Source organism: Vanessa cardui, chromosome 7 (assembly GCF_905220365.1).
Source record: "Vanessa cardui chromosome 7, ilVanCard2.1, whole genome shotgun sequence".
In the NCBI taxonomy this organism is placed as follows: domain Eukaryota; kingdom Metazoa; phylum Arthropoda; class Insecta; order Lepidoptera; family Nymphalidae; genus Vanessa; species Vanessa cardui.
Genome location: NC_061129.1, coordinates 9,114,452 through 9,136,842, shown reverse-complemented (window position 1 = coordinate 9,136,842; position 22,391 = coordinate 9,114,452). Strand labels below are relative to the sequence as shown.

Genomic DNA, 22,391 nt, shown 5'->3' with positions numbered 1-22,391 from the left:
GGGAATACGACATGCATACATGCAAATGCTAATTTGGCCATTGAATGTTGAATATTTCATTATATACAAGTACACATGAAAATAATGGCCAAATTGTTTTTCCCTTTTTTTAGTAAAGAGATATTTGTCCCATTTTTCTTGAGAAATAAGTCTAAATTTACTAATAAAATAGGATAAGAGACCGTCGCTCGTAATGCTTGGTTCCGCACCAACAATCACCCCACCTGCTGACTCACCTGTTGTGTTCGAGAACCATGGACCCTTCTCTTCGAAGAACACATGTGTTGTATACAATAATATTTATTAAACTAAAATAACATTTATGTTTATAATAAGTTTCACATTTGAAAATCATATCGATGTATATACATACATCCAGAGAAAGCCGTGCGAGTTGGCGCGGTGATGCAGTTGTATAATTTTAGTATAGCCTTAAGTTAAGGTTAGGACTAAAATAATATATCATTTCAAAATAAATATTCAAAAAAAAAGACAAACTGTTTATAATATGTTTTACATTTGAAAATCATATCGATGTATATACATATATCCAGAGAAAGCCGTGCGAGTTGGCGCGGTGATGCAGTTGTATAGTTTTAGTATAGCCTTAAGTCAAGGTCAGGACTAAAATAATATATCATTTAAAAATAAATATTTAAAAAAAAGACATACTGAAATATGATCTATCATTTTTCTTTGAACTTTATTGTGTAAATTTGAATTCTTATAGAATGGTCTATAATTCTTATTTATTTTATTTTTACCTGTTATGTAATTAAAGGTTATATACAAAATAATATTAAAATAAAAAATAAATTACTTGATAATTTATTATATTTATACACAACTTAACACGGTATTGTTTACACATTTTTATTTATGACAATAACAGATGGATTACATTTTCGATTTTTTTCCAACGAAGCTACCAAGGATAATTTTTGTATATTTTTCCTGTCTTACACGTACATGTTGCATTGCACAATCCTTGAGTACACATATCGATTTGCTTACTCAAAGAATCACAGTTTGAGAAATAGTCTTTTACTGGGCAGTAGTTGGTGCACAGAGTGTCTGAAATGCAGTGGTTCGGACAATCTCCACAGTGCGGCCCTGCTTTGTATGGGTAGTGAGTGATGGTATCGTAGTTGCCCCTGGAAATATATAACAGATATTATTTACAAACATAAGACGGCCTTGTCGCTGAGATCTCTTGTAAGTGTATTAAAGATAGGAATATATATGAGTAATCGTATGGTAGTTGTAGGGCCTCCCTTATACAATTATTTTGTTGAAAAAAAGTAATATATTTTATTTCGAAGATTAATAGCTTATAGTGTAAAGATCCTACAGAAATTCAAGGTTTGATAGCTGTTTCTACAATCTTTAAATCACTTTTTCGATATACGAGCAAATACAAGCTTTATTCCTTCCTTGATTTTAGTTTTACTACATCAACATATTCCACCACGCTGTTCCATTGCGGGTTGGTGGAATACACATGTGGCTGAATTTATATGAAATTTGTCACATGCAGGTTTCCTCACGATGTTTTTCTTCACCGCTGAGCACGAGATGAATTATAAAGACAAATTAAGCACATGAATCAGCGGTGCTTGCCTGGGTTTGAAACCGCAATCATCGGTTAAGATGCACGCGTTCTAACCACCGAGCCATCTCTGCTCTCAACAGTTATAAGTTATATTATATTTAATCATATGCCATGAAATTATTCAGTAATAAAATATGAGCACGGTTAATAATTTTAGATAGCCATGACATTTGGTTTATTTCCTATATCAAAAATAATAATAGACTTAGTTCTATTAATTACATGCTTGATTAATAATATACATACTACACTTTTTTTGTCATGACATTTTTTGAAATTTGACATGTGGCATTTGGCAAGAAAGGATTTGGGCTACATTTAAAGGCGATCTATAAAACCTGGATTCAATAAGTGATTTTACATTTAATATGCCTTCCTATGGTTGACTGGTAGAGAATAGTTTTAGTTTGCAGTTGTTTTGTGCAATAAAATATTAAATAAATAAATATTTTTAACTACCAACAAAAAACTTTGTTGAAATATTCTAAAAATAAGCAATTTATGAGATTATTTTTATTTTGGATGTTTCAAATAATAATATTTAAATGTAGGGACTTATATAGTTTACATTAGGCAACATATCTTTAGCATCATAAGTTTTTCAGCTATTTTTACTAAACTGAATTAGCCTATTAAACAATAAAATAATAATGACAGCGAGTTGCGTTATAAAGAATAACTTACAGTCTAGGTAAATAACTTTGAATTGTTGACTAATTAAGTCAAAAAGTTTACCCTGTGTTGTGAACTTGCAAGCTTGTTTACACAATGAGATCTTATCTCGAATAAAACAATGAATTGACCTAGACGTGACATTAGTACGTGTAAACTCAATCTAGGTACAGAATTCAAATAAGTTTGACTAGAGGACCTATTTGTGTCTGTAAAGCTTTAGCTGAAAAAATTACTTGTCAACTTTTATAATGAGAAGTCGTCAAATTTATGGAACTATACGTCATGCAAATATATTATGTAAATATATATGCGAAATAAAAACGAGTCTAAATTCACAACTCGAATTTAATATATTAACTTTTCTTTAAAAAATAAAGATAAGTATAATTTTTTAATAATTAAAAATAGTTTCCGTATTTTATGTTATATATATTCTTAATAAGTTATTAGGATTACCATACAGGTAAAATTTAATATTAAGTTCTTTGATATTTTTCTAACCTAACAAAGTATAAAATAATAAATATATAATAAGTAGTCATGTATATCAATTAATTATTATTACAATTTTCATTCGTTTAAAATGAAACATCTGTTCCAACACTATAAAACTGTGTTTGCTTAGGCATATTTAAAGAGGTCAAAACAACTAACATAATTATACAACTGTATACATTTTTTTTTAAGTTAATTAAAGTATAGTAAGTAATATTATTTGAAATGAAATGACACGTCAGATCGACATATGATATACAGATTGTATGTATATGTTTATAAAAACAAAGAGTCAATCTTCATAGACAATGCAAAACATGCTTCTAACCATTAACCACAAATACCATTATTATACATATATTTGTGTATACCTTATTTGTATGCACGCGACGAAAGGCAAATTTAATATATTGTATTGTATCGTCAAACTAGAAATAAAATTCAAATTAGAAACGTATATATTATAACTAATGACCAGCCCTAGCTTCGCACGTTTTGTAAACAAACGTCATAATTTCTTTTTCAAAAATAAATTTGTTTAAGTTTGTCTGATAAAAGTAATAGTACCACCTACTATTCTTAATAAAGGGAGAAGGCGAATTTTCGTAACGTTTAATATGCAATACACTTTTCATGCATCCCTAAATGACATAAATGAAGTGTAACGTAATATAATAGTAATAATTTAAATAGTTCGTTTAGTAATTTAAATGTGGAGTGTAAATTGTATGAAACGGTAAATTCTATAAAACTTACCGTGGCAAATTTTACGATAGTTTGCAATAAGTTACATTTCATAGTTATCGTTATATTTTAATAAATTTATTTTCTTGCAGTTATGAATATGAAATATAATAAAGATTTATTAATTTTTACCTTGTAAAAAATTGTAATTTTACAAGTAGGTATATAAAAATATATAACGACCGCCATTTAATATTACATTTTGCAAATAACTGGCTTGTTCATACCGATAAAACAGATGAGATTTTACATTATAATGTAATCGATTTTAGACTAATTTAATCATATATATTCAAATCACCGTAGATCTACAAAATTGTTAATTCTTTACACGTAGATAATAAATATTAAGATGTACGTACGTAGGACAATAATGACAAACGTAATTGTAAAACTGGCCCCATGGTCCTCCAGAGCAGCGGGCCACACCGCACCCGACCTTATGGCTTGTAGCCCAAACCATCTGAGTGTAATGGCCTACAGCTTTTATATCTGTTATGGGTGTACCATACGTAAAGTTCTTGTACTCCAAAAACCAGTTCTTTATGGCGAAAAACCTGGAAAAAACAATTGTTTCATAAAATAATGTTCAATTGTTACTTTCCTTAAAACATTTTATTGAATACATACGTGAAAGGCTTACGTGAGCGGAACCATATTATGAATCATAATTCTTTGGAAATAAAGCTTAGAATCGCTTATATTTCGTGATGATTGTAGAGCTTTGTATTTTAAATTTTCTAAGAAATTCCTTAGCACAGACACAATGCGAATTTAATGAATTAATCATCAGGCACAAAACATTATACTTAGCTATCTAATTTATATCTTGACGGAACGAATAGAAACACCGTACATGCAACTGAATGACTCTATTGTCAATTATTTCGAGAAAACAACAACTAATTAACATATTTTTGTCATACACTATACATGTATGTTAGTATTGAATGTGCATTCCTCGTTCTAATACTAGGTCGTTGGTGATAATGATATAGTCCCTGACCTAATCGATTTTAGTCACGGCGGTTCTCAAAGAAGACTAACGGATTGCGCAGAAGATATTTTATATCATAAACCGATCTGAGATGTAAGAAAAAGTTCACCCAGGATTTTGACGTGCTTTTCGATGAAGTGTAAATTCCATCTGATATTTAGTATTTTTTGACAGAAAGACATAATAAATTTAAAATTTCAATAATTAACTAGCCCGACTCGGGATTTGATTCCGTTTAAAAAATTGAAGAGATTGAACTTTATAAATATAAAACCTATATCTAATAGCTCCACGAAATCGAATCAAAATTTAAATTGAAGAATATAAGGACTTTTTTATATCGAATCGAATATAGGAGAGAGAGATAGAGAGAGAGAGAGAGAGAGAGAGAGATCTTATTCTATAATAAATTAAAAAATAAAAGTAATATGCTAGGTACATTCATCCTACGTATGTATTTTGAAATGATTATGTCAATTCGAAGGACCATATAATAGCAAGATACTACAAAGGGCGAGCAATTATTTCGATGTCAGTACGTGAAATATTTAATTACACAATCACGAATTCTTTACTCACTTCACGGTAGGGTTAGAAGATCGTGACGAGCGAACAAAATACAACGGCCAGGTGAGGAAACGCAAAATATTAGCAAAAAACGTTAGAATTAGAAGCTGTAATTTATCATCTCGTTGCTAGTTTTGCATCAAGCACAATAAGGTTTAATATGTTTGTATAAACTGTTTTTTTCTGATGTCAGCCATGAGATGTTTTCATTTATTTATATTATGAGCCTTCTAACAAAGGGTACACATCACATGCTGTGTAAAAACAATGTGTTCCTTCAATTATAGGTTAAAGATCTGTTCAATCACGCGCCGCTACGTTAAATTAATATCTTTGTTATTATATCGTTTGTTTCTTTTACTGATTATAAGCACGAGCCTCACTCATACGATATGCGTAAAGATAGTCGCCTTTGTGAGTAAATAGATCTACATTACTAAAACAGTAATGAGACTGAGCTAATTATAAAATACAGGTGATAAATAATACTAAATGACCACTATATGCCAATACTGAGTTTTTCCGAGGTGAAAATGTTGTTTCTGCGATTACCAGTTATTATAGAAGATGGTATTAGCAAACGAAATTTTTTTCAAGAAATATAATATAATATTACGATAATCATTTTTTTTCGGAACTGTGCCATGCTAAATAAATAAAATCTTAAACAGCTCTAACGACATCTTTAAATTGAGATAGAGCTCTAGTATACAATACTAGAGCTATCTCAATTTGGAATGGAACCACAGAGTAACAAACCACGAATTATTTAAATGGAAGTGATAGTTAAAAATCTGGTATAATATGATCTGGTATGTAAGCCGATATGGTTAGAAAGAATGTTACTTGTGAGATGACGTCTGACAAAGAAGTATGGAAGGAAAGGACATGCTGCGCAGACCCCAAATAAAATTGGGTAAGAGCAGGACGATGATGATGATGAGTTAAACATCTGGTACAATAGTGGAAAAGGTACTCACCAAGGTGTCTTTTGTGATGACACAAAAAGGTTTTGACCACAGCTACCTAAATACGGTACTGTGTTTTCACTAGCGTCGTTGTGACGTAAGAAAATGCACTTGTCTGCATAATTCTGAGCTTGTTGAGCAGCGAGTGGATGCCACGACTGCGAATTATTATTCATTTCTTATCTCTATTAATAAACGTGAACTTGAAAAATTAAATTACAACTTATAAGGTAGGCTTTAATAAACCGTTTTCTTTATATTTTTCCATATATAAATTATAATACATAAAAATATGACAAGATTATTTTGTATACTAATTATTAAAATTCTTCATGTCACTTTATTAGATTATCTATTTCTTTATTTTAAAACACTATATCTATTTATATATGGGTGGTAGTGTTTCAATTGACCATCAATAAGAAAGTGTAATGCTTCTATATTGAATAAAGATATTTGAGTTTGAGTTTGAGTTTGATATAACCCGACCTGACTAAATGAAATGTATATGAGCATTACTAAAAGTATATATTTTTGAAAGTAATTATAAAAGTGTTTGGTCACTTATTCACTTACCATTAAAAGCATGTTAGAAGCAGTCGGACGAACTTTTGTACGGAAGAAATTGTGATACAAGACAATTTTCCGCCTCACTACAGATCGTCGTGGGCTTAAACCATCTTCTGGAATCTTGCTCGAAGGAAACAGTTCTGAAATTGTATTATCCCTAAATAATTTTACCTTAACATGTAAAAGAAACAAATTAATAATAAATTGCTTACGTTTTTCACTCCACGGCTTAACACTATGCAATTGTATAATGACATTGCAAAAGAAAAACAAAAACAGCCAAAAAACAACTCCGGAAACCATTATTGTTTGAATATTAAACCTAAAATCAAAAACATAAAGTTTATTTAAATGATATATTTCTGATGAAAATGAAATAGAAAATAACCTAACGTCCGAGTCTATCGCCACTGATGAGTTACCAGCTTGTTAAATAATGCCTCCTGATCGACTTTTTATTTCAAAGAACGAACCACAGGAAATATTAGGTATAGTCAGGACCAGATTGACTATAAATTTTTATGTTTTTATAATCCGCCAGCAATAGAAGAAGTGCAAGACTAATGGCTCTACGTGCTTTCCGACTTCCGAGGCACGAGAGTTTCACACTAGCAATTTACTCCAGAATAATAATTTTAATAATAATTATTGGCAGTTGTTTTTTCATAATACCTTGTTCAAATCATTCGTTAGGAATACAAGCATAAATAATAAAACGTAACGAATCGCTCAAAACTTAAAAACATACGTAACTATTTTAAGAAATAAGTCATAATAACAAAGACCTTTTTATGAATATTGTACCATTGATTTAAATGGCTTTTTTATAAAGAGCGCCTATTTGTTATTCTCAGCAAAGCTTCGATATGAAGGAAATTGGTTCGCATCACGGTCTTTATTTACTATTTACTTCCCACAATGTGTTGACCTCAAACGTCAATAACTTGGACAGGAGATCGACGGATATGTCTACTTTAGTTTATTCTGAAAAGCAGGTTAACGAGCTATGTCAAAGGATAATCAGATTTACTTTTTTTTTTTACATTACGTGCTACTGAGTTGTACATTTCATAATTAAGACGAACAAAGGGGTATGGAGGTCGTTTGGAAAATAAATTGTCTATGAATTATTATTTTTTATACATATAGGTATATATAAACTAAAAATTCCTATTTACAAATCTTTGAAAAAACTTTGAAAAATTTTTTCATTTTTTTTAATTAATATCCCTTTATTCGGAAAACTAACAGTACAAAAAGATAGAAGATATGACATAAACCAATCAACTTTCCATGAATACAACTTGTACATAATTTACACATATATTAATAGTATATCTAATAATAATAACATTGTGTGAAAACCGTTCAAAATGTTTTAATTTAAATATTTTTTTATACTCCTATAAGGCGCCAGTTCTATGAATCGCGAGCGTTTAATAAAACAATAACTCATTTTAAAATATAAATGATTTATAAGTAAGCTGTAAGCGCTCCTCGTCGGTAAACACATATAAATGATTACAATAGATTACATTCTCACCAGCGCCGAAAGTCTATTCTCAAGTGATATCGGTTTCTTAGAATTGGTTTAAAATTTATGTAGAAGCAAAAGAGTTAAATAAAATCTTGTGAACAATAAATATATATATATATATATATATATATATATATATATATATATATATATATATATATATATATATATATATATATATATATATATATATATATATATAATGACAAACAAAAACTTAACAAAACACATTCGTTATTTCAAATATTTAAATTAAAAAAATATCTTTAACTAAATTAATTTATTATTAATTACTAATTAAATCCTTTATTCATAAGTATCTCAGCTATGTTAATTAAAGTAAAGAACTACTAATTTTTACGAACATAACTTTGTGTTGAAACAGAACAAAAATCATATTTCACATATATAATTATGTGAAATAAATATGATTTACGCATTGTGTCATAGATAATATCAATACCTGGTCAATTCCTGTTTTTACATAGTAGTAATGAGCATATCTTGTTATCAGCTGTTTTGTTCATTTACAAAATTAACAATACCAAACTACAATAGGTTGTATAAACTTAAACGGACACATATAATATTTTTAAAAGTTTTATAAATATAGTAATATTCTTATAAATGTTTAATTTATTATCTAGGTAACTTTAAATAAATAAGGACGCCAGACACGGTACATTACGTAAATTGATCTAATTAGAAAAATAAAAATAAAACAACAGAAATTTGATACCTCACCTGACTATAACTAATTGATGATCACCCAATATAATTGTCTACGTTTGAAATCAAGCTATTTTTCTAACACTGGTAAGACCACGTCGAGTTCATCACACTATTAGTTTTAAAACGTAAGAAATTATATATAATAAATAATAATAAAATTTAATCTCGTTACTAGTAGTTATATAATATATATCGTTAAAATCAGTTAACTGGCCACCGCGTCTCGCGGACGACGGAATTGAAATAAATGAATACCGACTAGCCGTACAGCGAATTGCTGCAAAACGATCCTTCGTATAAAATTTATCTTTAAACAATGCTTGGAATCATCAAATTTTGACACAGTACTAGATATTTAATAAAATTACTTACCTAATTACTGTACAAGCAAACAATACAGGTAATTATTTTACTATCTATAATTATTTATACTGTATTTAAACAACTTGTAAAACATTATTTTTATAAAAAAAACTAATATTGCATCAAATATAATTATTACAGCTTACATATATTTACAGAAAAAGCTATTTGAGTATTTCCATTAGGTATTATTTGTACGTGCGCGTACGTTCTGCCAAAGTAGGTAAATAATAAACTGCAATCTATCGTTAACAAGACGATATGAACCGTTTCTTATTCATTAAAATTTAAATTAGCCTATTGCTTTCCTTTTACTTTATATCTCAGAAACTCCTAACAAACATGGAACACAAACACAATTTAAGTTTATTTTTGTCACCCACACAAACGATTGTGAGATACAAGATTGCTATTCTGTATGTACCCATGATAAAGTTAGTCTATCTCAAAATCGTGAAACTATAAAAACTAACTTATGACGATGCAATAATTTCTTAGTCCTTCAAATGTTATAAATTGTTCTGGGTATACCATTTGTTTTAAATTACACAATCGTATTGTATTGTGAGCTTCGATTTTGTAGTAGAGAATAGCTCTATAAAGTGATTTATTAATCGGACTTTGTTCATTCAATACTGTATTAGTACATTAGAAGGATGATAAACTTACATTAGCGAAGTTTTGTTTGTTTAAAATAATATCATAAAATCGTTTTCGTTTTTTATCAATTTAATAGCCGTACCTAATATAAACGGATAAACAAAACCGCGGTAAATTTAACGTTCATAAATATTTTCTATATTATTACAAATACAACAAAAAACTACTCTTGCATGGTTCTTAAGCTTACGATAGTGGGAATAAAATTAATTAGGTATCAAGTATGTAATTGTATTATAAGTATTGTTATCACTATAAAGTTACTGTCTTGTTAAACTACTAATTACTTAATAATCCTACTAATTGTTGTTACAGTCTGAGACATATAGCGTACTGGGATACTTACCCACTAAAACAACTACGGTGGCCATCGTCGAAGCGAATCGGTGAAGCTGCAGGATCTGTTGGATAGAACGTATCCGTGACCGGTCCCGTGCTGAGCTACACTCGTGACTTGAGGCTCTACTCAAGGGGCGAAGTACTATCACTCCCACACTTCTCGCTAGTGCGTTTATCAGTGGGACGGCATTTCAGCTGCACTACTCCTCAAGGTCGCCTGAAACAGGACACGCGAGGCTCCCATGTCATACGACCTCGGTCCCAGGGTCAGCCTTATCGCTTGATTTCCAGGCTTTAGGGCTGTAGGAAGAGCGAGATGACAAGCGAAATAAGTTTCCTTTCAAAACATGAGCTCCACGCCAATTCCAATCTCACGGACCATGATCTTCGCGTCCCATGCGGGTATGCGTCTCTAGCGTCCTGTATTCTAGAGGCCTTACTCTGATATTATTTTCTGGCGTTCTGTCAAATATAATATATTTAGACGTGGAAAATTTTACTACTTTTTATTAATTTTTGTATTCCTAACATCATAAATTAAAGCTACTTAAGTATGTACTATTTACATACTTAATTGTTCAGTTAAGCTAAACCATTAAACACCGTTACATCTGCAGTTAAAAATAATTAATATGAACGATGCGATTAATATTTATAAATGTATTAAACCTTTTCGTATATACCTATAATTATGAATATTAAAATCTTGTCGAGTATATTTGCCAGAAAAAGAGTGAAAATTAATTTTCAGTCAATTATTTATCATCACTAAATGTGTTACAACTTTATTACATTAGTAACATTAAATTCAAATGATAACGTTTTTCATTTCTATACTTAATTGCTTCAGTAAGCAGCAAGTCAAGAAAGCAATTTAAAGAATTTTCCCAATAAGATAATAAACGTAAAATTTCTACGGGATTTTTTTATTAATATATGACGACATTATTAACGTATAAATTATTTAATATAAACTTAAAAGAAATCCAGAGCATAATAATTAATATTTATACAAGAAGACATAATGGAAGCTAGGGTTTATAATACCTAATGCAGGTAGGTATTTGAATGGGACTTTCACACTATCTGTCGCAGGAAAATACTGCAGCACTGCAAGGAGATCATAAGATACAGCAGAATATTTAGGAATTTTGAAGGGTATGTTGTAGTTTGATTGGATGTTATTCACTCGTCAGAATTTAACTTGATAGCAAATTTAAGTATTTAGTATGTATGAGAAGTTAGGTTAGCTAAGCAAACATCGTCACTGTAGCATGCGAAAGCGATCCCGTGGCGCTAATCGAAAAGACGGAGAGGTACCGCTGGTATTTTAGTGGTTATTCCGGTGTACCGGGGCACACTCGGCATCCAGGACACCGCAGTCTCACATACCAGCATCCATCTACGCGGGGGAAACGTATAACGCGTTTTTCTAGCGAGATAAAAATTACATCAAAAATCACAATTTCATTTTTGTTTTTATTTTGACTGCGAAACCAGTACGAAGTAGTAGTACAGTAGTACCATTTATATAATTTTATTCTGCGCAAGGGCATCAACAGCCTGTAAATTCCCACTGCTGGGCTAAAGGCTTCCTCTCCTTTTGAGAAGAAGGTTTGGAACATATTCCACCACACTGTTCCAATGCGGGTTGGTGGAATACACATGTGGCAGAATTTCTATGAAATTTGTCATATGCAGGTTTCCTCACGATGTTTTCCTTCACCGCTGAGCACGAGATGAATTATAAAGACAAATTAAGCACATGAAACAGCGGTGCTTGCCTGGGTTTGAACCCGCAATCATCGGTTAAGATGCACGCGTTCTAACCACTGGGCCATCTCGGCTCGGGCCATCTCGGCAAGGGCATAATGAATGTGATTTTCAACATAATCATGTTAAGTCACATCAATGTGTGCAGGGTTCGTGCAAAATCATAAAACCAAACGATCCATATGAATATGGGTATATATGAATGTATCCATTCGTTTTCTCAAACCAAGTACATATTCAATTAAAATCGACATTGAATAATATTCAGTTTACTATAAATTGACGCCTTGACGCCAGCTTGAACAGTGATTACTCTTAATAACCGACTGTTATCTATTAATCAATGAAACAAATTACTTCGAATTTATTTGGACGGAAATAAAAGTCAATGTTCCTTTATCATTTAATTAAATCACAAAAAGTTTTAGAAATTAACGAAATCAAATTCTCTATTTAACTTCAGCGTCAACACCAGTGATTCTTCAGCACTGTCCCAATTTGCTTTTGACGTGTCAGGATTAATTTCGTGTGGCAACGGTAGTTTCAAATAGTATCGAGATGATGCGATAGTGACACTATTCGTATCAACGGATAAATCAATGTTTTCTTTTTTATCACCTGGCATTACAACTCTAACGATTAAATTCTCGCAACTGGCGGAAGACGGTGTTTTTGGACCCATCTGTAATTAATAAAACGAATTCCTAAAATTTTGTAAAAAATTTAAGTAACTAATATTTAATATTATTTTATGTCTGATCCATCTTACCTACCGCATCAGAGTATTCTTCGCGCCATTTGTTACATACGTTTTAAAATTTTATATATCAACTACTTAATCAAAATTGCAAATTATAAAGAAAATGTTTTACTGACACTTTAATATAAAATTTTAGTACCTAATATTTAATTTATTTTGTAGAAATAAAGCCATCAAATAAGACTAAACACTAAGATATTTTAGTTAATCTTACGTTATATAAAATTGGCGCTCTTTTCAATAGGACTTTTTAAGACCTAAATTAATGACCCAAATCTATGGTGTGATCATTTGTTTTTATCTTTAATTATAGAAGATAAGGATAAAAAAAATTGTTACAATTAAAACCCTTTTGCGAAAATTACTATTTGAACCCTTACCTACATCAGAATTTGCAGCCTTATATGCTAGGTACCCAAACAGACCAACAAACCAGTCCATTAATATATAATTATAACGTCAAACATAATTAAAGCTAAAGTCATATTAATTACCTGTAAAAAGACATCTTCAGCGCTAACAGATTGTTGGTAATTCATGGTATAGGCAGGTGCCTTCCGATCTTCTACTCTTAATCCAGTTGTACCAATCAGCTCTTCGTCTTCAGCTTGTTGGATTTCATATTCTTCAATAGTCTTATAAGTTCTATCTGTTTTCGCTGTCTCAGATTTTTTGTTATCTCTTGAAGTTGTGATTTCATAATCGGCTGTAAATTATTTAAAAGGAGTATAATGTGTAGGAAAACTCAAATTATAATATTTTTAATGTAACAATTATAAACGTTTATCTAAATAAAATCACCTACCTACTTGTCGTTTTTATTTACCGTGCGAAATTAAATAATTATAATTAAGCAATACAAATAATGCTATATTATACTTACAATTCAATTTTCATTCATTGTGTCATATATTATTTATTATGTTTATATATTTATTTTATATGAAATTGTATGTGAACAAAAATAATCACTAGGTATTTATTTGCATTGTGCAGTCTTATAAAAATTCTTGCCATGCTATTGAATTTCTATTTATATTGAAATTTTGTAATTTAGTTATTTAATTGTATAAAATATATGTGACTACATAATATAAGGAGTTAATTATTATACATAAAGTATTTTCCTTTTTTAGAACATTATTATAATATCATTAACTATCTTACTTGTTTTAGGCAGGTCATCGCCTTGTAAAACATCTGGTTCAGGTGGTGTTAGTAAGTCAGCTAACTTTTCGATGTTAGAAACAGTAAACTCCATTCTTACTTTCAAAGATGATATTATTTTAACTGAAATAGAATCCTTTCCAACTTTAATCGACTGTTGCACAGAAGTTATTGAATAAACTATAACATAATGGTTGCTAAGATACATCACTTTTTTGGCTATGGACCTTTTTCAATCTGTATGTGTCAAATGAAAAAATAGTATTAAATAATTATGGATAAATTGAACATAATTATTTAAAATTCAAATTCTTTAATCTATTATGACTCTTATTACTAACTAAATAAAATGCTTTTTATTTTGTACTTTTTATTGTTACTATAAATTCCTTTTTGTGGACTTGAAAAGTCAAATTGAGTAATAAGTATAAAAAGAAAAAATTCAGACATTTACTATTAATAAAAATAATTAGAGTTAATATGTTATAGATTTTATTACAGAAGACTACATGTAACAAACAAAATTAATTTCTTAATTTAGGGAAAACCATCATCGTCTTCCTCTGCCATTTCTTTAGCCAATTCGAGATCCTGCTGTTCACGTTCCCTTCTCTCTTCCGCACTCTCTAACTCCTTGCCATAGGATTTAGGTGGGTATCTCATAGCTTTTACACTTTGATTATGTAATTCAAGACAGAATGAAATACGTTGATGGAAAGCCAGCTGAGGTTCTCTTGTACAGTAGATATCGGAGCTTTCTTTGTTACTCATGTATCCCTTTTCAGGGTCAAGGGTGGCTTCAATAACTCCATCCCGTATAGCTTTGGCTACAATGAATTCTGCATCTTCAGCAGAGTCCAAGCCTAACTTTCTAGCAATATCCTTAGGTGAAATTCTTGAATAAGACAAACCTATGGACCTAATGGCAGTTTTAATCACATTTTGTCGGAGACGTAGAATCAAAGTAAATGTATGATCACTGCGGAATTGGGGCCCGAAGTTCTCCAAAACTTCTCCAAATCTTTGCAAATTTCCTAAACGAACTGCTTGAGTAAGTTGGAAGTATGGTGCCAATGCTTTTCTTAGCGGAGCTTGGCGGAATATAGCACGCTCTGGTATGTCACCCAACAACAACTCTACAACAATTGCCAATTTCTGCACAGTCTGACGGAATCCAACTGCTGCAGTTTGAGGGGCTTTGCGGAGAGCTTGAACTAAGTGCTTATGAGCATCACTGTATTCTAATCTGGCAGCCTTGATTCTGCCAAGATAGTACAAAAATCTGGCCCATTCATTGTTACTAGCATTTTCAGGAAAAACTGATTTACTCACCAATTTATCTGCTTGATCATACAGTGCATAATGAAGGTAATTACGCAAAAGACAGTTTATTAAAACTGCTTGGCCTTCAAAATCACTACGTAGGGTAGAAGTACGCAAGCGAGCATGCAATAGCGGCCTAATAAGGTCCAACTTATTGGTCAGCTCAAATACTCTTGAATGATAGAAATAGCATTTAGCAGCAATTAAGTCTAAGGTTCTTCGATTTTGAGCTGTTACTTTATTCATTAATTGTTGCGAACATTCCACTGCTTCTTCCAGTTTATTCGTGTCCAATAAACGAAGTAAAACTAACAGATGTATATAAACATCTACTTCTGGAGCTGGGGTCTTAGGAGCACTTCTAGAGCGCGGGGCTTCAATCTCCACTGCACCAGGCAACGGGTTTTCTACGAAAGCGATTAAGGTTTCTTTGTCAGAACTTGCAGGATAAAGTTGGTTTATAATCGCACGAAGTACATTGCCGTTTAGTTTCCGTCTAGTACTTGGAAGTGATCTTAGAACGCGCATCGCAAATCGTGGTTCTTTTGACGACACAGCTTTATCAATTTGTCTTACATGTTCTCTTAAATCTTGAACAGCGAGAACATCAGCATCTTTTTTTACCTCAGTAGTTTCGACATCGCTAGCAGCAGCCGGACTATCCACGTTCTTCATCTCTACATCTTGTTCTACGGGAGCCATTATTGCATTTAAAGCAACAATTTACTGTTGTATCTTTTGATAACTCAGAATTTTCTTCGTATTCTTAACACAACGCTTCAATTTCTCTTATTCATGTTATGTCAAAAATATGCCGAGTAACTTGAAGCGTTCGGAAATTTATCATAGAACAGATTCAAAAACTAAAAATTGTTTAAATGACCAAAATAAAATAAAATTACATTTTTTTTTCAATGTTATCGCCTGACTATACTTTACTTTAAAATAAATAAGAGGTAATAATTCAAATACTAAACGTATAAGTGGTAATTTTATACATAATTTTATTATAAATTTTCAGACCTTGTAAATTACTTCTAATGTAATTTATCCATCGTCCAAAGAGTTGCACAGTGTTCATTATTGTTACAATTTTTTGTGAAACAAAGGCACTTTTATTAAACACTAGGTAGGTACATGAGTATTTATTGCTCTTCTGTTTTGTTATTACTACCGTTTAATTATTTTGTAATTAGTCTTACAAGTGACACACAAAAGTAAAGTTATATTCTTTTAAATAAATATTATCGCAATGGAAAGTGGTGTATTTTATAATTTTTTATTTATTTTATTGTAAAAGAAGTCGTTAAAAAACAATAGGAATTTGTACTGTGTATAGAATCTTTATATTTGTCTATCCTCCTTCATCCCATAGAGTATAGAAAAGACAAAACTACTAGCAATGCTCGTAGTTGCTTAACCAATATACTGTACTAAGGAAATAGTGATAAAAAGCTTCTAATAGTTTTAATTACTAATGTTACACTTGAGATTTTTTGGATTACAACCATCACATCACAAAAAACGTGTGTGCCAAAAATCATAAACTACGGAGGCGCTACGGCCGCAGGGGACCGGTTAATTCTTTTCATAAAATTTCAATGTGTTCTGGAAATGGTTTGCAAAGAGGACGTGGTATCATGGTTTAAAGAATTGGAAAGCTATAAACGCATAGATGCAATGTGTACATTACTAAATATGTGCTTGCCATTTGAATTACGCTTTATTGGCACGTATCTTGAAGAGCTCGGTAAGCGGGATTTTCAGGAGTTGCGTGGTGCGGAACTAAGGGCAAATAATCCAACAGATCTCGCGGCAGATATTGGAGGAGCAGACACAGACTCTAGGACGCGGCGGAAAATGGCTTTATATGTTTCACTTTTACGGTCGTGTAATTTCGCTTGTGCCACCACATTGTACAATGCAATGGTCAGCTTAGAGCAGAGTGGTCTATTGAAAGGCTTATATGGGGATCTGCTCGAAGAAATACTTCTCCTATACACAATGGCACTGCATCATCCAGCTTTTACATTTGACCAGAAGTCACACTTTGGTGAGATACTGGAAAAGCTGAAATTGGAAGATCAGCGGATACAGTACCAAGAACAGCAAGATCATAATATAAATTTAGCTCCTGTGAGTGGTTGCCATACTCAATCTAGTATCACTGCAAATATGTCAGTTCCACCGCCTAATTTGTCTAGCTTGGTGCCACAGCCTGGTATCATGTTTGTTAAGACACCTGGGGTGCAGGTCAGTTTCAATGTTCATTATCCATATGCATCATATGTACTGTTTTCAATAAACATTTTGCTTTTTATCATAGAACTTAGCCTTTAAACATGTTTACTGTCATACATTAGTTACATGGTATATAATAATCATATATTTCATATTAAATTTACATAATTTAGCATATAATTTCTCTTTTGAATGAAATCATAGTAATAGCACATAATTTTTCTATTTTTTGTGAATGATTTTGTGTTATTGATATTTTCTAATAGTAAGACAATAAGATTCATATTATATTCTCTGAAAAGTGCAGTAATAGTAATCATTGAACTAAAATACTTCATTGCTTTGTTTGTCAGCATTTATCTGAAATAAAGATGATAATTAATAAATAATATATATGCAAATGTCAAAATTATTACCATTTTTTTATATATTTATTATATTTTTGAGAAAATATCGATCTTTACATACATTATCTATTTACTTCTATTTAAAACAGATAAGTAACAATATGTTTACATTATTATTTTACTTTATAATTTATCTACAGTTAATAGTATATATATTCATACTTTCAAACATTTAATAATTATCTGCCATAAAAGAGTCAATGGTCCGTAGAAACATTGCTTATTATTAAGATATAATGAAATATACATACTGCGTTACTTTAGTAATGCAATTTTTTTATGGATATTTTTGGCATTTTTAAAATGTTGTTTCAGGAATAAATTGAATTCATAATAATTTTATAGCTCTTAAATTGCATCTAATAATGATTTTAGGGATAAGGCACTAGATGCAATAGATGAGTAACTTTTTTTATGTCTATAGATACTAATTGGCCCAGAAATGTTATCACAAAATTGTGAATTTAATCATTGCACGGATGGCAAAATTTAATACTGGCCCAATATATAGAGCATGCTCCATAATTCCTTTGTTTTAATTGTTATGTAAATTTTTAACCTCAAGATGTTTTTGACATTCCTTGGCCTACAAACCATTGTTTATATTTTGTTTAATTTCAAAACCTTAATGCATTGAAAGTATTTTGATAAGTATTTTTAGTTGCAGATTATTTTTGCCACATAATCAATTAATAATTGGTAATTTGATAGTATGTACTAAAAATATTATTATACAATTATTCAAATTATACTTTTAGGGTACCTATCAACTAAAAAGTCAAATGCACATTTTATAAAAATTTTATTCTATCTATACTAATATTATAAATGCAAAAGCCTGTCTGTTCGTCTGGTGCTATTTCCCAGCTAAACTATGGAACAGATACTTTTAATGGGAATGCTTGATTTATAAATCTATTAGGATGTATTATTATTAAAATTACATTACAGTTTAAAATATCTGAACCCCCAACCTACTTAGGATATTTTTAACAAATGACCAATATTTTTAATTTTAATAAATTATGACTGTTTTCTACATAGGGCAATAGAAACTCAAGGAATGCTTACCTCTCTCTATTACTGCCTTTGGCTATGCTGTATAATTATTATTATGAAGTTGTATTTAATTAAACAGATTTTAATTATTACAGAATTCTAATTGAAATTATGGTATTTTTTTTTTAAATATTTATGATATTATTTCAGCCTCCCACATCAGACGGTGTTCCAGAACTGAGTTCTCCTCCAGTTTTAAGTGGTGCGGCAAACTTGGTGCCAATATTGGGTGAAGTGCCTCATCCTCCTCCTGGGTTGCCAATTCCACAGTACAATGTTGGGGACTTCTTAGGTCAACACACATGGCCTGCTAACATTATAGTCTCACCACTCAATCAACCTCTAGAGGTTTGTAATTATTTTGTATTACCTAGCTACCATACTTTGATATTACCTTAGTCATGGTGGCAAATAAATATACCACACTTACATCCTGTATGTGTAGTATTAGACTAGCCTTATTTTTACTTGAACAGATAAAATATAACATTATTAGGTAAAATACTTGCTAAAATACCAAATAACTACTACTAATATACGATATAATTAATATGATTATAACTTTGCAATTGTATACTAAACAAACAAAACCTGCCTGGGTTTTGTTTGTGTAGTATAGCAATATAGCATTGTTTTGCCCATATTGTGATATTTTGTCAATTGTTAGTTTTTATAATTTTAACCAACACCAAACTGTAACTATAATGCTTACCAGTTCTTTTACCCTGACTATTGGGAATTAAGTGATACATTGTTATGTAGAATTTTATGTTAACCAGAAGATAAATCAGCAGTGTAGAACAGCAATTTTTGGGAGCAGCACCATCTAGTGTCGAGTTACAATGAAGTTGCTATAAAAAAATTCTATGAAAAATTGCACATACCTAATATCATATATATATGAATTAGGGCTACTAAATTTAGTACTGGATAAAGTTGATATTTACTTTTTTCATTTCACAATATGTCTGTCGAATGTAATACTCATCTGGTTGTGAGCTGGTTTAAAAATATTCTTTATCTTAGTCATCACTTCGGCGATCTACCGCAGCTTCAATTTCAAAAGAAGTTCTTGAAATCGTAAGAATCAATGTTAAATAATACTTTCAGGTCTTAAACTATCAAGCCGGACCGGGTGGAGCTGGCGCCCCAGCGTCGCCTTTAATGTCGTCGCCGGGTGACAGTCGCGCCGCGTCCCCGCGCTCGCGTCGGCGTCTGTCACGTGACCGCTCCCCGCCACTCGTGCCCCTACCGCCGCCTGAGTCCTTACCGCACCTCGCCGCCACTTTCGACAACCTTACTGTGTCTGAGGTTGGTGTTTGGTATTAATTTACAATGTACAATGAACATGTCATTTATTAAAAAAATATTTTTAAAAGCGGCGTTCTATTGTTGACAAAGAAATTTGAAATTATTTTGATTTAATTGCAAGACTTGTTTTAACTGTAGGTATTCTATTTGATATATTTTATGATTTTTTTATATACTCAAATGTTGTGATCGTTGATAATGTTTACTATGACTATGTTCATAAAATAAGTAAGTTAATGTAAATATGTTTTAGATGCGGCATAATGTCGGAGAGGAGAGACTACGTGAAATAACCGCCATGCACCACCAGTACCGATCACTCGAAAAACTAAACGGCGTTAGAAGACGCGCAGCCTATTGTCCACAACCCCGGTCGTCGTCAGACAGCGGCTCCAGCGCGGCGTCGTCCCCGCCCAGCACGCCGGCGCCGCAGCCGCGCCGCGCGACGCCCTCCATGCCCCCCGCGCCCCCCGCGCCCGCCCCCTCCGCGCCGCCCGTGCCCTACCTGCCCTACACGCGGCCCTACCCCTACCCCACGCCCCCACCTGCCTACCGACCGCCACCGCCGCCGTTCGCCAACGGGGAGCCTCCGCCGTATCCCACGGCGGCGCCTTTCGCTGGTTTCGTTCCCGTACTGTACGCGCCGCCTAAACTATCCTGCTGGAACTGTGGTGGTGCGGGCCACGCTGGCCACGAGTGTAAAGAACCCAGTATGGAAGAAATGACTCGCGCTGGTGGTTACCAGTTAGATTTCGGTGGTGCCCCTCCACCGGAAGCCGGTGACAAGTAGGAGATGGCCTAGTGCCCGGCCCGGTAGGACGTGGCCCTGCCGGGGCGGGGAGGTGAGCCGACGTGGATACCCTTTATCTTTCTTCGGATCGTCCCCGCCGGATGATCCGATATCCGAAATTGGGATCGCGCTTCTGTGACCCGAGCCCTAGCGCTTCGATATTCGGTCCGGCGTATGAGGCCCGATGAAAAACTAAGAGGGTTTCGATATTAGATTGATTTGTATTCATTAGGTGTGACCTTAGTGTAAAACTGCGCTTACTGGGCTGACCTAATCAAAGTAAAGAGTGTCGAATTAATTGGACATTGAGTATTTACACACTTTCAATTCTGCAGTTTCTTATCACAAATAAGGGTATCTCAATTTTGTTTTGGATTTACCTAAAAACATTAATCAACTCTAAAATTTTCCATTTCCGATTTTTAAATGTGCAATTAGTAGTTAATACGACAACGACAAGTACAAAAATGTTTTAAAATAATAATTCATTCAATTTATTTTTAATTATTTATATATTTTTAATTAAATTTTACAACATTTAATACAAGCTGTATAATTGAAAGTGTGACGTTCACTAATGAATATCTGACACTAATTGTTTCGGCGTATTTGCTATAAATTAGAGGGAATTCCGTATTAATTAAAATGAAATAATGGATTTACCGTAAAAATAGTAAATAAGGACCCGCGCATATCTTGCGATGCGCAGTGCAGAGTTATTTGAATAACAGGAAATTAATAATTTGACCGAATCGTCCTCGAAACTATCAAAATGGACAAGAAGTATACCTACCATACTTTGCAGAATGGTAACTATTATGATTATATTAAATGCAAATTTCCCATAGTAGGCCAACTCAAATGATTGCTCGACCACAAGTATGCTCTGCACTGCAATTTGTCAGATTAGCTCAGGTGTTGAGACATTTTTTTTCTGCCATTTATTTGGAAAAATTACTACTATTGTAATATTCTTAGAACATTTACGAAATATGAATAAAAAAATTAAAAAAAAAAGATATCATTAATTAATATTTTAAATTCGATTTTATATAAAATATGTAGTGACTTACAGAACAGTGCCATAGTCATTGCTACAATTTGAGTGATAGTTTGAAATAATTTTATATGATGTTATACATTTTGACTAAAATACAAATGCACTTTAACTATTCTACTGAACATAATAAGAATGGTTTTGTTTGATATAATAAGTTATAAACAATCGAATGAGAATTTTCAGATTAATCTCATATTGTAAATAGGGCTTTATTTCCTTAAGTACAAATTATTTGGAAATA

The 22,391-nt window shown here is 32.0% G+C and overlaps 4 protein-coding genes across 5 annotated transcripts; 1 reads left to right on the top strand and 3 right to left on the bottom strand.

The window, feature by feature from the left end:
- Nucleotides 1–917: 917 nt before the first annotated feature.
- On the bottom strand, nt 918–9,163 carry LOC124531389 (cysteine-rich venom protein-like). The gene is made up of 6 exons (XM_047105957.1): nt 8,910–9,163; nt 6,841–6,950; nt 6,635–6,768; nt 6,071–6,216; nt 3,889–4,083; nt 918–1,154 (listed from the first exon to the last, which is right to left on the bottom strand). Exons 2-6 carry the CDS (start codon nt 6,929–6,931, stop codon nt 926–928), a joined length of 795 nt encoding a protein of 264 aa, XP_046961913.1. The 5' UTR covers nt 6,932–6,950; nt 8,910–9,163; the 3' UTR covers nt 918–925.
- A 3,270-nt stretch (nt 9,164–12,433) lies between these two features.
- On the bottom strand, nt 12,434–14,179 carry LOC124531141. Its single transcript, XM_047105607.1, has 3 exons — nt 13,960–14,179; nt 13,287–13,498; nt 12,434–12,714 (listed from the first exon to the last, which is right to left on the bottom strand). Exons 1-3 carry the CDS (start codon nt 14,165–14,167, stop codon nt 12,457–12,459), a joined length of 678 nt encoding a protein of 225 aa, XP_046961563.1. The 5' UTR covers nt 14,168–14,179; the 3' UTR covers nt 12,434–12,456.
- Nucleotides 14,180–14,434: 255 nt separating this feature from the next.
- LOC124531139 (probable 26S proteasome non-ATPase regulatory subunit 3) lies at nt 14,435–16,111 on the bottom strand. The gene has a single exon (XM_047105606.1). The coding sequence runs from the start codon at nt 15,982–15,984 to the stop codon at nt 14,497–14,499; it is 1,488 nt and encodes a 495-aa protein (XP_046961562.1). The 5' UTR covers nt 15,985–16,111; the 3' UTR covers nt 14,435–14,496.
- Nucleotides 16,112–16,648: 537 nt separating this feature from the next.
- On the top strand, nt 16,649–21,957 carry LOC124530983 (extensin). 2 transcript variants are annotated; one of them, XM_047105358.1, is made up of 4 exons: nt 16,649–17,418; nt 19,140–19,337; nt 20,100–20,300; nt 20,554–21,957. In XM_047105358.1, the coding sequence occupies exons 1-4, from the start codon at nt 16,897–16,899 to the stop codon at nt 21,088–21,090; spliced, it is 1,458 nt and encodes a 485-aa protein (XP_046961314.1). In that variant the 5' UTR covers nt 16,649–16,896; the 3' UTR covers nt 21,091–21,957. The 2 variants fall into 2 exon arrangements, with proteins under 2 accessions (XP_046961314.1, XP_046961312.1); XM_047105356.1 differs by having other exon boundaries at nt 16,650–17,535.
- The last annotated feature ends 434 nt before the right edge of the window (nt 21,958–22,391 follow it).